This window comes from Chrysemys picta, chromosome 9, assembly GCF_011386835.1.
Source record: "Chrysemys picta bellii isolate R12L10 chromosome 9, ASM1138683v2, whole genome shotgun sequence".
In the NCBI taxonomy this organism is placed as follows: domain Eukaryota; kingdom Metazoa; phylum Chordata; order Testudines; family Emydidae; genus Chrysemys; species Chrysemys picta.
Window position 1 is genome coordinate 82,197,839 of NC_088799.1, and position 16,081 is coordinate 82,213,919.

The 16,081-nt window shown below is 40.9% G+C and overlaps 2 protein-coding genes across 7 annotated transcripts in view; one reads left to right on the forward strand and one right to left on the reverse strand.

The window, feature by feature from the left end:
• The window catches only part of LAS1L (LAS1 like ribosome biogenesis factor), a 92,164-nt gene that overhangs the window by 64,158 nt on the left and 11,925 nt on the right, over nucleotides 1-16,081 (forward strand). The window lies entirely within an intron of this gene.
• The window catches only part of ZC3H12B (zinc finger CCCH-type containing 12B), an 85,491-nt gene that overhangs the window by 4,677 nt on the left and 64,733 nt on the right, over nucleotides 1-16,081 (reverse strand). For 2 of the 5 annotated variants that reach the window (XM_008172844.3, XM_065557239.1), the window contains exons 2-5: nucleotides 10,346-10,541; nucleotides 9,022-9,797; nucleotides 1,111-1,250; nucleotides 15-249 (exon numbers count right to left, since the gene is read on the reverse strand). In XM_008172844.3, coding sequence (XP_008171066.1) covers nucleotides 15-249; nucleotides 1,111-1,250; nucleotides 9,022-9,632 — 986 coding nt within the window. In that variant the 5' untranslated portion in view covers nucleotides 9,633-9,797; nucleotides 10,346-10,541. Of the gene's footprint in view, nucleotides 1-14; nucleotides 250-1,110; nucleotides 1,281-9,021; nucleotides 9,798-10,345; nucleotides 10,542-11,443; nucleotides 11,555-16,081 lie in introns of all 5 variants that reach the window. The other 3 variants (XM_065557238.1, XM_008172842.4, XM_008172843.4) reach the window with 3 other exon arrangements.

Sequence of the window (16,081 nt, forward strand, 5' to 3'; positions counted from 1 at the left end):
TATAAAGAACATACTTGTCATTCACAAAAGAATACATTAGCAGACGTTCCTCTATGAATTTCTTCCACTCTGGCTTTTCATTCTGAAGATCCCGATAATTGTCATTTGACACAATGATGCCATCTGAGTCAAAAGCCAGTTTTACTATGAACCGGTCATCATAGCAGACCACCCTTCTTCCCTGAACTCGCCGAGATGGGGTGAAGACAAGAATTTTTTCTTTCTCCAATTTACGTAAAATTTCTTGATCTGCAGGATAAGTTTAGATGGTTTAAATAATTGCATTAAGAAACAAGCCACTCCAAGTTTTCACTAAAAACTGTTTTTTGGTTGTTGTTTTTTAACTTTATAGTGGAAAGGGAGTTCAATAGCTCCTGACTAACAATAATACTTTGCATTCAATATGCTCAGATGCTATGATCATGGAAGGAAATGTAAGCATCTAGACTTATATGGCACTTTTCCTCCAAGGATTTCAAAGCACTTTACAAATATTCAGGCTTCTCACCCACTCCCATTCCACCAGCACTGTACAATCAACCTGCTATTCCTGGCTCAATAAACGTGCAAATACTGTGGTCTAAAGTCTATACTTGCTCTACATCACCATCCAAGGATTCCACCTCTGTCAGAGGAATCCTGGGCTGCTTGGCAATCTTAAAACAGGTTGAGTAAGGCCAAGAAGCTATCCTTATATTCCTAAAATACTTGTCATTGGGAGGAAATATTAATATTTCTCTCCACAGTACAGAAATTTATTTTATCAGTATTAGAAAAACCTATATTATTCCTACTTGCAGGTACTTATAATGGACTTTAACTAGCAAAAGTCTCCCTCAGTTTCAATTTGAGTGCTGAATCTTCTGGTCTCCATCCTCCACCCAAAAGTTGACTATTTCAGTAGTGACATACGTGTAAATTTGTGAAGCTGTTGGGAATGTCTTTTGGGATGAAAGATAAAATATCATTTTACTGAATTAACATTGCCTCAAATTATTTGCTCCATGCTTAAGATAATCCTTTTAATCCAAGAAACAGTTTTTTGCTACAATCTTGTAATAATACAATTATTTTACCACAGGATGAAAGTAAATCTTTTCAAAATGCTACCTGTAATTGGTGCATCAGGTCGAGACTGCTCTTTTCTCCACGCAGGTACAAATACAGTGATATCTTTATGTCCTTTCTCCAGAAACCACTCAACAGCTAGCTGAATTCCCCGACAGGAAAATTCTTCTTTATTCCCATGGCTTAAAAATATGGCAAAGTATTCGTTTAAACTAGGATCAGAAAGAGTTAGCAAATGACAACAAAGAACTAGCTAATGATGCTTACTGCCATGGTATAGACATTTTATAATACCTATACACAAAAAGAACAAATAGATTTCACCAATAGCAAAAGGGTTTGACAAAAATTTAGTCTTTTTCAAAATGATTTTTTTTTTTTAAAAAAGGGAATGAAACATCAAGGATTTCTCAAAGATTATAGTTTACTCTGTTAGTGAATCAAGTCGTATTTCAATAGCATTCAATTCAGATGAAGCATCTTTAAATCACTCTACAAACTTGATTCACTTTCGAAAATGGCAACATAAGTTAGTTTTAGAGAAATATGGATTTCTGAAGAGTTTGCTGAAAATCATTTAAGGCCCTGATTGTGCAACTCACTGTGTTCATGGATGTACCGCTACATTACAGCAATAGGCAATGAATTGCAGGAACAAGTCCTAAATCTAGTGATGTTATAGGCCTTTCATGCCTCATTCAGGAGAGCACTAGTCCGCACTGCAAATGAAATCCTATGGAAGTCAGTGAGAATTAACTTTAAATCATGCTTAATGCTATCCTGAATCAGGGCCTTAGTATTTTATTTGATCAGTAGATTAATTTCTCACCAGTGACCTAATTTTACAGAGAGAGTCTGTGTGTGTGTGTGTGGGGGGGGGGTATTCAAAATTTATTTGGATATCATATGTAACAATTCTGATTATTTTATTGTAGAAAACATCTGAACTGCACACTTTTTAATGTGTTTTATGGAGGAGAGAGGCCAGATGGGGTAGAAAAATAATTGAGAACTGTACAAATCTATTACAGCTCACTCACTGGTATTTTGGTTGTATTTGAGAACCTAGACCAGATCCTGCATTTTGGAAAAGTAATTTATTTCAATGTATTGTCTGTTTTATATTTGCATTTAAAAAATGGTATTTTGAGGTATTTCAGTTAGGGGAAGGGTGATTTACTTTTTTTTTTTTACCCATTGTGGATGTGCCTTTCACAGATGTACAACTGCAGATTTCTCATAAGCTACTTGGTTAGAGTGAAAAAGTGATATATGCTTTAAAAAAGATTATAAATAGTAGTGCCTGGACACCCACACAACTACTACACCCACTCAGCAGAAGAGCATAAACTGTAAAAATCTGCAAGTACTTTACTTGCTGATGACTGTTTAAAATCAGTCTTTAGTGCTAAACTAGTGTACAAGGGTACTACAAAATTCAGAGCAAAATTAAAAATAGCACTTGAATATATTTAATAAAATAACTTGGATGATGATTCACCAATTGCCATATACAGTAACTCCTCACTTAAAGTCGTCCCGGTTAAGGTTGTTTCATTGTTACGTTGCTGATCAATTAGAGAACATGCTCGTTTAAAGTTGCGCAATGCTCCCTTATAACGTGGTTTGGCAGCCGCCAGTTTGTCCACTGATTGCAGAAGAGCAGCCTGTTGGAGCTAGCTGGTGGGGGCTTGGAACCAGGGTGGACTGGCAGCCCCCCTATCAGCTCCCCGCTCCCCTAAGTTCCCTGTGCGGCAGCCGCACAGCAGGCTATGAATTGCCAGCAGTTCTGCTGTCCCTCCCCCCACTGCCATGTGCTGCTCTGCCCTCTTCCTTGGAACTGCTCCTGGGAGCCTCCTGCTTGCTGTGCGGGGCCGGGGGCGGCTAATGTCAGGGTGTCCCCCTCCTCCTTGCTCCTGCCCCCCCCCCCCCCCCCGCTTACCCCATCTCCATAGAACAGGGCCGGGGGGACATGACGGGGCTCAGGACGGAGGCAGCTTGCTGGTAGCAGCTGCTGTCTCAACTTGCTGATCTACTTAAAAAGGCAATGTACTTAGAGTGGGGTCAGTGTATTTAAAGGGGCAATGCATATCTCTCTTTCACACACTCACGGGGTGTGTGTCTCCCCTCCCTCCATTTGTACTGCCTTGTAGAGTCTGAGGCTACATTAACGTGTTGATCCATGAGGGCTCAGCTGTTCTAGTTCATCATTTAGCAGTAAGGCACTCCCTGGGAAATATCCCACCCTCTGACTTCACCATCTCAACCAAGCTTCACAATCATCATTGTTGTGTACAGTATTAAATTGTTTGTTTAAAACTTATGCTGTGTATATGTGTGTGTGTGTATATATATAGTCTTTTGTCTGGTGAAAAAAAATTCCCTGGCACCTAACCCCCCCCACACACATTTACATTAATTTTTATGGGGAAATTGGATTCGCTTAACGTCGCATTTTTCAGGAACATAACTACAACATTAAGCAAGGAGTTACTGTACTTACAAACAACATCAGGCTTTTTACATATCAGAGCTGTAAGCCAAAACATTCCTCATTTAGGGTTTTCCCATTAAGCCTGCACCTTCCAAACTGACAGCCTAGTGATTGTTTAGGGCACATACAGGTAGCCACAAACTCCAAAAGATAAACAGTCCATTGAAATTAATGCAGTTTTTAGAAATTTAGTTGGGTTATTAAGCAGCAATCAAGCAATCATGAACTGCTACTAATTTTGCCAGTTCCTGATATTCTGGCAAATAAATTTTAGGAATACTGCTTTGATTCTCTCATTAGCCAATACTGACAATTAACATTACATAGCTGGGCAGTGCACTTTTACATTAGAAAATTAGTATTTCATTATAGAGCTGCACAGTTGCAAAGATAAAACTTGCTATTAGTGGCACAGCTTTTATTTTCACATTCCAATTACTACTTCATGGTGTATTGATTTACAAAACAGTTGTGGTGTATTGTTCAACAAAAATATTACACGGTGAGTCAGAATTTACACTTGGGCCTTTGCCCAGTCTCTGTATACATAAACATGGAACTACCTTTTTTGCTTATCAGGGCCAGTATGCAGTCATAGTACGCAGCCCTATGAAGATTTCAGACAGAACTGGGAGGCTGCAGAGACTGGGAACTTCTTAAACCCTGGAGCACCCCAGGATTGGGAGTGTGCAAAGGTTGGTTCAAGCTACTTTGCCACTCCCTCGGCTGTGAGTTCTGTGCTCACCTCCTAGGGACTGTCTACATGGGAAAGTTTTACCAGTTATCCTGATATAATTAAACAGGTATAGTTATACTTTTAACCTTCTAAATTCACACCATAGGTTATATCAAAGAAACTTTTCTGGATAGACAAGGCCTGAGAGGCATAGCACAGAATCTCACCCTAAACATCAACATCATTAACTATTTTACTGCCCATCAAAGCATAGATGATAAGAGGTATCACATTATGAAACGTCCATTTCCCAAAGTGTGGAGGAGGGAGCAAGGGGGCATTTAAGACTAGTGGGAGGGAGAGAATGAAAGATAGAATAATTAAGATGTGTACACTTTTAACACTACAATCTGGAGTTGTGGGGAAGAAATCACAGGGGGTGCAATTGATTTCATTTTCCTGAAGGAGAAGGACAGCAGTAGCCACTCAGCTTTCAGAAGTTATGGAAACACTGAGTTAAAGCCAGGACAAATTACTACTAACTAAAGAAATCTGTTAATCATATTCTGTCTTCTGCAAACAAATAAGACAGTATGCACTGAAATATACATCTTGCCACTTCCTTAGAGCAGGTATGCACCACACCTGGAAACATTCTTCAATCAATGTCTTGAAAACAAAATGTTCCCAGCAGATTTGTCATTTTGTGTAGTGTGGTGTTTTTTTTTTTCCCTTATGCAAAGATGTGTTGTCAAGTATCTCACAGGCTTTATACAATATATTGTAGAATTAGTATTAAAAAGTTTGATGAAACTGTTTTTTGGGGAAGAAATAAAGGAAACTGTTTATGAGCGATCTTATGAATCTTAACCTTTGTTAAAACTATAGTTTTAGGGAAAGCCAAAGGCAATGCCATGAATTATAAAAAGCTCATCAAGACATCCTCTTTCATGCTCAAATGTAATATAGTAGAACCTCATAATGATGATCACACTTTGGGAATGGAGGTTGTTCATAACTCTGAACAAAATGTTATGATTGTTTTTCCAAAGCTTACAGCTGAACATTGACTTAATACAGCTTTGAAACTTTACTATGCAGAAGAAAATTCTGCCTTTTACCATCTTAATTTAAATGAAACAAGCACAGAAACAGTTTTCTGACCTTGTAAAATCTTTTTTTTTTAAACTCCCCCCCCCCTCCCCCCCGCTTTTTTTCAGTAGTTTATGTTTAACACAGTACTGTATTAGCTTTTTTTTTTGGTCTCCGCTGCTGCCTGATTGTGTACTTCCAGTTCCAAATGAGGTGTGTGGTTGACTGGTCAGTTCGTAACTCTGCTATTCATAACTCTGAGATTCTACTCCAGGGGTTCTCAAACTGGGGGTCAGGACCCCTCAAGGGGTCATGAGGTTATTACATGGGGGGGGGAGGGGTCGCGAGCTGTCAGCCTCCACCCCAAACCCCGCTTTGCCTCCAGCATTTATAATGGTGTTAAATATATTTAAAAGTGTTTTTTATTTATAAGGGGGGGTCACACTCAGAGGTTTGCTATGTGAAAGGGGTCACCAGTACAAAAGTTTGAGAACTGCTGTCTACTCTATAGAGAAACAGATGTTTGCATGTGGTCTGTTTTACTAATACCAATATCATAATTAAAACGACAGCTGATCAACATAGTCCAAAAAACACGCAACTTTAACAATCCATACGTAAGCAATATGAAAGCCCATGAAAAAATATCAAGTGAAATACTAGAATGAATGCATATACCTCTCTTTGATAAAAAGCCATTGGAGGAGAATCAAAAGCAAAGTCAGTGACTGAAAATCACGTGGTCCTATTTCTGGGCAAGTTCTCTATATTTGACTGGATATCTTTGATCGTTCCAAAATTTGGAGAAAATACCAGACCAAAGCTGAACATTTGAACTTTAATCCCATGTGTTCACCTCAAAATGAAAATCTACTCTTAAAGAGCTTGCTTCATAGGGACCAGCAAAGGGAGTCTAAGCACCAAGTTCAGCTCTGTTTATCAAAGTATTTAAACTGGGGAGATGCTGCTGTTTTTACCAGGACAGAATATAGCCCTAAATATGTAACTTATTTGGCAGTTTAGCTACATTGTCCAAGAAACAAACATGAAAAATGTTTACTATTTTACTTCTTACCATATCTTGATTAAAGGGGTATATACCATCAATTTGAAAATAATATTTCTATTTGATCTGGTCTATACCAGTGGTTCTCAAACTTTTGATCAGGCCCCACTTCTTTATGTCTGTAGTCATTTACACCCCCTCTCCTCCAAAAAGTTACATGTATTACTGCCCAGCTCTGAAGGCAGAACAGAGAGCAGGGGCTGTTGGACGGTCATACAGCTCTGAAGGCAGCACTGCACCAGCAGCAGCATAGAAGTAAGGATGGCAATGTGAAAAGTGACATTAACAAATATCAATTTTTACAGCAGACTTAACGTCCCATTGCTACCCTTACTTTTGTGCTGCTGCTGCCACCAGGGAGCTGACAACCGGAGGGCCCCCCCTCCACGTGAGGGATTGGGGAGGGGAAGGTGGGTGACTCATGAGAGGGACATAAAGGGGGGCACCAGCTAAAGGTGGGGCATGTGAGCTCCCCACATGACCCCCCACATGACTCCTCCCCGCCCCCAGCCTGGGCCCCCATGCTCTTCCCATCCACTCCCCATACCACGTTACTTGGGGGGGGCTCTGTCCTCCCACTGCGCCGGATACTGATTTCAGGCAAAAGGAGGTCTGTACAGCCCTCGCCGGAGGACTGGGATGAGGGCAGTACCGGTACAGCCGCACCGGAGGAGCTGCCAGCACGGGGCACTGGATCCCAGCTGTGGTTCCTGGGAGAGCCCCGCAGTTCAGTTCCTGAACCGCAGCGGCGAAAGGAGCAGAACATGGGGCCGCCGGGTGGCCCCACACTGGCAGCTCCTCCGGCGCAGCTGTACTGGTACCGCCCCCACCCCTGTCCTCCGGCGGAGCTGTATAGACCCCAGGTGAGGCAGCTGCATGGAAAGGCTGGGGGCAGGGATGGAGACAGTACAGCCATGCCAGAGGAGCTGCTGGCGTTCTGCTCCTTCGCCGCCGCGGTTCCCTTCTGAATGTGCGAGGCCCCCCACTCCCCCGGTGTCTGGTGAGAGGCATGTGACCCTCCCTGGTGATGGTGCTCCAGCTATTCCCTTTATCTCCTTCCCCCCACCTCCTGAGTGGGCACAGCCCTTCTGCACAAGCCCCAGGTGCCTTGGGCTGACAGCAGACGCTCTTAAAAAAAAAAAAAAAGCTCACAGCTTGTACCTCCCTTAACACATTCCTGTGCCTTCCAAGGAAGGCACACCCCATTATTTGAGAACTGCTGGCTTGACAAAAGGCCCGGCTTGACAAAGCCCTGGCTGGGATGATTTAGCTGGGAATTGGTCCTGCTTTGAGCAGGGGGTTGGACTAGATGACCTCTTGAGGTCCCTTCCAACTCTGATATTCTATGATTCTATGGTCTATACACATTTTGTACTATTATAATTACTTCAGTAAGGAGTATGTTTTTTTGTTTTGTTTTGTTTACACTGGCTCAATCTCTAATGTGGACACAGTTACACTGGTATAAAAAGTGCCTTATAACACCACAGCGTATTCCACATCTCGTACAGAAATACCAGTATAAAGCAACTTTATACCAATATAGCCACATCCCAACACATCACATAGATGAGGCCTTATACCCACTATTGTCGCAAGTAACACCCAAGATTACTTTAAATGAAAGTGATTAAAGAAAATACATGTGTTTTTTTTTTAAAGATTACTTTGTGTACAGTCAATTGCATTGTTATGTTGATGGTCAGGATGATATCAGTTATGAACTCTGCAGCAGACCGTTCACATGCATGCTCTTCCCCAGGCCCTGTAACTTAGTGCTCAGCAGAAAAGCTGAAACTGAAGATGTAGCAGGGAGATGTCAGCACAGGGGGAAAAGGGGGGGGGGGGGGAGAATAGTTGAACAGAGAAATGTTTGTCGTGTTGTTATTAAGCCCATCCAAAATACCCATTCAACCAGCAACAGGGAAACAAAAAAGCCTTTATAAAGAACTTCCAAATGAATTTTTTAATTTATTTCAAAGCATAAAATTTTAAATGTGTTTTATCAAAAAAAATGTTCTGAATTTAGTTAAAAAAATTCAGGTTAAGAGTTCTTTAAAAGAAAATTGAGAAGGCAATAATAAAGAATGCCTGTTGGATTAGCACTGCCTGTAGAAATCTTGACATCAGTGAACCACACCATACGGTTTGGCTAGGGAATTTCCTCCTGTTTCAAGTTGAACAAGACCAAAGATAGACTGATCCTTTCCCCATGGTAAGCACCCTTAGCTGAGACTACTCGTCTTGGCTATCAAGCTGCTTTTAAACTCTTCCACCCACTCTGATGTCCAAGCTGCCATTAGATATTTTAGAACAAGACTGATAAAGTGTTTCAAAAACTTAAAAACAAAACCTTTGCTGCAGTATAACTAAACTCTTATTTATTGGTTAATTAATAGATTTAGGGAGCAGAGGACTGCAAAAAAGAATGATATGGAGGGAGCTGATTTTTGGGGTAGGGATTGCAAAAAGAGGAGTATCAACATATTTTGAACAGTGGGTGAAAGAAACCAGAAATTAAACAGGAGCATATAGTCAACATAACATGATTTTGTCATTCAAATTGAATATTTATATATAAACATACTGGTGTATTATTTAAAAAATGCTTACACTGAGGCCTACCTCATAGCCACGTTACTTCCATCAATGACAATTGGTCTTAAGTTGTCAGTGTTATCCACTACTTCATCTTCAAGTGACAGTTCAGGGCTGGCCATTTCCTTTGGGCAAGGACCCCTGGGCACCAGAGTACCACTACTACTGCCGACACTGCCTTGTCCCTCTGATTCACCCTTGTTGCCAAGTCTCACGAGTTCTGCCAAAATATCATTGATCAGAGCATCTGCTCCCAACTTGTTCAGCACTGCCTGGATCTGATCTCCAGCATACCCAAGCTTTAAAGCAAAATCCATTTTAGCCTGGTATTCCTTGTCCAAGTTTATTTTACACTCTTCCAGTTTCAAGTCCTGAAGGATACTGCTCTGTGAGAAACTTGGACGATCCAGGCAAGGAGAGCGACAGAGTTGCCTATGTGGTTTAGTAGAAATTTCCTTTTCCCTCCACTGAGTATTGCTACAGCTGTTTTTGAAGCATTGTTGTTCAGGCTCACTTTCTGAGCTTGTCCATTCCTCAGATTCAGCACTGCAGTCCCCAGCATCCTGTTCCACATTCCTCTCTTCTTTGGAATGCCTCTTCTCCATTTTCAACTTCTCCACCATAGACCAGGCCGTCATCACGTTCAGCTTCCAGCCAGAGATCTCAAACTTCTCTTTCACTTCCAAAGCTGCCTGGGATTCATACTAAATTGCATCTTGTAGGCTAATTGAAAGTGCACACAAGGCTGGAGTTCATCTGTCTTGCTTGATATGTGCTAGTGTATACAAAGCCAATATATAATCCTAAATAAACAAAACACACAAACACACAATTAGCTTTTGTCAAATTCTTCAAAAAGGTTTGACTACCATACTTTTATTTAAAAAGCAATAGAGATCCCCAACCATTCAGATTCCAATTTAATTGTGTGTAATATTATATAAGAAAAACTTAATGGCAATACTACTACACTTCCAACACAATAAATTCACAGTTGAAGTAAAAACACTGTCAGTTTGCCTGTCATAGGAGCTTTTGGGAATGAGTAACATGGTATGTCAACAGCACTGAGCATACAGAAGCACAGAAATTGACTATCCATTATTTTTACTAATAAGGTCTTTACATGCCTGCACCATGGCTAGCTCAGATATAACTGGGCAGGGTTCTGGAGAACATAAATTGTAACCTAGGGTTTGTCTACACAATGGGGTAATGTGCAACTACGGGGGTGTAATTTCCAAAGTGCACTAATGTACTCCACACTAGAAGTTCCCTGGTGCACTTTAACATAGTACTGTTTTACAAACAGCACTCCATTAAAGCACATTAGGGAAGGGAAACTACTTACCAAGTACAGTAACTGGAGTTCTTCAAGCTGTGTTGTGCATATGTGCATTCCACTGATGATGTGCACGCGCTTCGTAGTAGAGATGAAACTCTTTTTGGCCAGCAGTACTTGTAGGGCATACATGTGCTTTTCAGTCCTCGTGCTTCTCCACCACCATTCGGTTCCTTCTCAATGCCGAATCCCTTACAAGAGGGCTCTGAGGTATAGGGGATGAAAGGGCAGGTTGTGGAATGTACATATGGACAATAGATCTCAAACTCCAGTTATTGTACATGGGTAACTTTCCTTTCTTCTTTGAGTGATTGTCTATATGCCCATTCATTCCACTGATGGTGACTCCCAAGCAGTTATCATATTTAGGAGGTATAAGTTTAAGCAGTTACCAAAATAATGATTAAAATGTAGTGATGGATTTAGAGGCTTCTACTCGGGTATAATATCAAGTGAACATGTGGATTCACACACAAGCAGCAGCTTTACAAATGTCAGATATTAAGTTTCTCAGTGATGCTACTGACACAACTTGCACTGTTGGTGGAGGGGCCCTGATTGTAGCTGGTGTCTCTACCTTGGTCACCTCATCACATTTTAATACAATCAGAAATTCCATTACGCTGTCTCTGGACTGAAACTGCAGAGCCCATCATCCTTCCCTCAGTGAAGACAAACAAGTTTGGCAATGTTCTATACAGTTTCATTCTATTCAGGAAGTAGGCTCACCTCACATCTAATGTATGCAAGGTTGCCTCAGATTTGGATTTTTGAGATTTTTGAAAGAATCCTGGTAGGTATACTGGTTGGTTGAGATGGAAGCCTGTGACTACTTTAGGAAGAAATTTAGGATATGTCTTCATTAATACCTTATCTTGGTAGAATACTGTATGTGGAGGGTCAGTCATAAACACTTGAATCTTTCCTACTCTTCTGGCCAAAGTTATCACTATCAAAAATTCCATTTTCACTGACAGGTGTAATAGAGACGAGGCAACCAGGGGCTTGAAGATGAGTCCCATGAGTGCTGTGAGTTCTAGATTTCAAGTCCCGAGGTGGTTCTTTGATAGGTGGGAATACTTTACTTAGGACTCTCAAGAACCTTACCACGGTTGTGTGATCCTCAATCAGTACGTGGCAAGATGAGATCACCACTAGGTGCGCCATGATCAAGCTAAGAGACAGATTCTTCATCTTGAGTTTGAGTAAATCGAGAGTCTGCGGGATTGAAAGGTAAATGTGGAATCAATTATTTCCACTGGCACCAATGAGAGAACCTTGTCCATTTTGACAGGTAAGTTTGTCTTGTCCTTTCTACTGCTTATCATAACTTCCATAACTGAGGAGAAGCAAGCCTGCTGTCCTGATGACATCCATCCAGCCTGCATGCAGCGAGGTGCAGGGGATGCTAGGTTCAGGTGTGGAATCTGTCCCTGGTTCTTACACAGTAGGTCTGGAAGCAGAGGTAAGGTCCTGGACTAAGATACTGAGAGACTCAATAGATTTGTGAACCAGAATTGGCTGGGCCATGCTGGAGCTATAAGGATGGGTACTGATGGCTGAAAAGACGCCTGTCTTTACCATATGAGGCACATGCACACCATCAATGGAATGGCATATGCACAATATGTTAGTGCACTTAAGAAATCACACCCCTCATAGTGCGTATTACCCTACCACATAGACATTTCCTGAATCCCCTTCAGTCCCTTTCTGCAAGGCTTTGCCATCACATAAAACTGTTATATTTATGGCATATGCAAAGAATTAGAACATAAAAATGGTCATACTGGGTCAGACCAAAGGTCCATCAAGCCCAGTGTCCTGTCTTCTGAAAGTGGCCAATGACAAGTGCCCCAGAGGGAATGAACAGAACAAGATAATCATCAAGTGATCCAAATCTAGAAACAAACAAATATTCTTCCTGAAAGGTTGCAACATAACACCACTTTATTTCTCAGAATACAGAAATCTAACACACAACAACCAAACAGAGAGACAGGCACAGCAGGCTGCAACCTAAGGCAGAGAGACAACTCAACCCACCATGCTCCAGACTGGCTCTTTTGCAGACTGAGTACTGAAGACCCAGATCACACGCTTCCCTACACCACAATAACCAATCAAGTTGACAAGCCAGAACCTGTTAAAAATCACTATATGGTAGGCTAGCAGATAGGCAGGAGTCACTACAGAGATGCACAAGGCCCTGTGAGAGAACTGTTTGGGCTCGTTGTTTTGTGCTCATAACTCATTAAAAATTCCTGAAACAAGAAAGTACACTGCAATATTTTGACAGAGGGGCTGGGGACCTTACCCATAGTTAGTGTTTCTTGGCCAAAAAAATTGCTTAGGGAGTTTTAACAAGAAACTTGATTAACTAGAAACAACTAGTCAAGGTGGTCTGTGAAAAGTGATATCTGAAGTAGGCTAAGCATTTGAAAGATGGCTATTAATAATCATAAAAGGAACTTTGTATCCTCAACAATCCATGCCTAGAAAAAATGATGAGTCCAAATCCTAATGTATGTGTAGCTAACTGGACAAAACTGATTTGGAAAGTGGTGGAAGTAGCTAGCCCTGGATCAGGGGGCTCAATAAGAGAGTTCTCTGGCACAAAGAGGATTGCTGCTATCTGATCCAAAAGAGAAACTGACAGGCTGAACAGATTGTTCAGAGAGATTTCAAGAAATCTGAGCTATTTATTTTTCTTTTTCCTCTGCAACTAAACTGAAAATGCCTTCTATGTTTAGTTTATGAGAAGTATCTATCTAGATGTTACACAAACCATTTCTTTTCTTTTCTTTTAATTTCATTTTCTGTTTTTAATAATTCTTGTTTTTGTTAAGATTATTGTTGCACAGATAATTTTATGGCGATGTCCCCAAAGAACAGAGAATACGGTAACCACTAAGGAGAGGTGCTGAACCAATTCTCTCCTCACAGTCTCAATCGAGAGTTATAGACAAAGATTTCCTCTCCCAGTGAGCTGTATTGCCATTAGACTGGGGGAGAAGAGAAGTGTATATAAGGGCTTGTTGTTATGTACAGTGTTACAGCGGCGCAGCTGCACTGGTGAAGATGCTACTACGCCAATGCGAGAGCTTCTCCTACTAGTGTAGTTAATCCACCTCCCAAGAAGCAGTGGCTATGTCAACAAGAGAAGCTCAAGCTCTCCCTTCATCATAGTGCTATCTAGACAGGATGTCAGGTTGGTGTAATTATGTCGCTCAGGGGTGTGGATTTTTCACACTCCGAGCGACGTAGTTATATCGATATAGGTCTGTCATGCAGACCTGGCCTTAGACGAGATGCTGAAAGACCAAAGAAGAGACTAGAGTTGGCTGGGTTTTGTGTCAGGAACATTAAAACCACTTAGAGGAAATTTACATCTCTTTCATGTTCCTTTCTTCACTCCCTTTCATGTATTTTCCATCCCTTTAGAATGAGAGCAGGGATTAAAAGAAAGAAAAAATTATCAAGGGAACATATAAGAACTCAACCAAGTGAATTATTTATCCAGAAGAGCATCTATCATATACATTTGCATTCAGAAACTTTTTTTTAAAGCAGATTCCTGCCCCTCAAGAGATCAAAGTGGCTCTTATGTAGCTTCTGTGGTTTAACACATCAGAGAGCAATATGAGAATTACTCCCCTGATGTACAGTGATTGACTAAGTCTGTTGGCTAAAAATAAGTATCAGAATCTTTCTTGAAAAAAAAAAACATTATTGCACATACAACATAATTAGAATCAATATAGTGTCTGACACTGTTAACTTCCTTTTTATTTTGAAGCTAAAAAGTACCCGAACTAGCTTTTCAGCCTAAAAATATGATAAAAGTATTGTTCCATACAAAGAAATGTAACAGCCACTAAAATTAGAAGGCCAATAATGGAAGTGCTGACTAGCATTAATTATAATGATGTAAAATAAACCTATAACATTCTTTAATATAATAAAAAAATCTTATTTTAAAATGGAAAATTGGTCTTCCTCTTGTTCACTGAAACCCTGCTCCAGCACTGGAGACCCAGGCTTGGCACATCCCAGTGTTTTCTTCCCTGGTTGCAGTCCCACAAACCTGCCTGTGGCCAGGGCTTTCCACAGAGAGTGGCAGTCCCGGGTTCTCAAAAAGTTGTCAACAAACTGCATGACAGTTGCTAATATCCAAATCCCATTAACATTAAAGTCAATGGGACAGGATCAGTTCTCTGGAAAATGATGCTAATAATAGAAAGCTGTATTTAACAGAATTGAAATGGCATCCACCATATTTGGCGAAGTACAGATTATCAATTTATTCTAATTTTATTAATAATTTTAAGAGTAATAAAATTAATAATCAAAGTAAGAAACCACTTCACAAATGAAGCTGAAAAAGATTTATCTGAACAAGGAATTCTTTTTATTTTTTAGTATGGAGCAGTTGGAGAGTGCCCGTCACCGTAGTATCTGAACACCGCTACTACTATTAAACTGTACATTTACGTAAGGCCTTTCAGTCAGAGATATCAGACCGCATGTCACTTCATTTACATCAATCACTACCTTCTCCACAGAACTGCAACTAGCTTTGTGGGAGAATCCAGGACAGACTTTCCAGCAGCAGAAACGCAAAACAACTTTAGGAAAAGAAGTGCAGAATAATTTACGGGAACCATTCTGGGCCACAAAGTGTCAGACAATGTTCAGCACCTTGGGAAGGTTTTCCTCTTAGAGAAACCCCTCATGGGCAACCTGTCCCTGAGGCTTCTAGCTCCCTGTAGTCTGACTGAGAAGGAAGTGGTCATCATGGTTGTGATTCGAGTTGGAGCTCTTGAAGGTAAAGAGTCCATATCCACTCTGGCTCAGAAGGTCCCGCTACAGGTGGGTCTAGAGAGCCTGGTTCAGAAGCAGGTCTCACTGACTTGGTCATTAGGAAGACCTGAAGGTGAGCTTCCCTATCCTTCCTAGCTCAGGAACGGAATGACTTGCAAATCACACATTTACTGGGAATATGCAGTTATCCCAGACAGTAGAGGCATTTTGAGTATCCATCCGAAGCTGCGAGAGCTCCCTTGCACGAAGGGCAGTGTTTAAACCTAGGTGAATCAAATAATGCTAGAGCAAGTAAGATCTAAAGGTTGTAACAGGTAACTAAACTACTAAAGCTATTAAAAACTATTACTATACTCTAACTGTAGAACTATTTAGTAAAGCTATCAAGAAGGCTGGCAGTCTCTTCTACTGTTGGGCTTTGTCTCTAAGCCGTGAGGAACTGAATAGTGGCAGGTGCACCTCGCCCTTACATGCCCTCACAGAGAAGCACGAGGACATGTGTACCCGATGGGTACTGATGACTGAAAAGACTCCCATCTTTACCATATGAGGTGCATGCACACCATGGAATGGGCATATGCACAAAAGATTAGTGCAACTTTTACTCCTGAGGGAATTCTGCACGCGCGCACACACACACACACACTATTTTAAAATTCTGCATTTTTTGTCAGAATAATGCAATATAATCCAGCTAGTTTCAATTATTTTGGCAATTTATTTAAACTACAATACAATGGATGGAGAATGGGAGTGGGGAGCATTGGAGGAAATCACCAAACCCCCCTCAGTCTAATAGTAATGTAGCTAGTATTGACTCTTTACTTCTAATTATTAGTCAACAAATATATGCAGCCATATGCTCAGTGCTGCATCATAGGCAACTGAAGAGCAAGTGAGGGCTGGGGTCTCAAACTCACA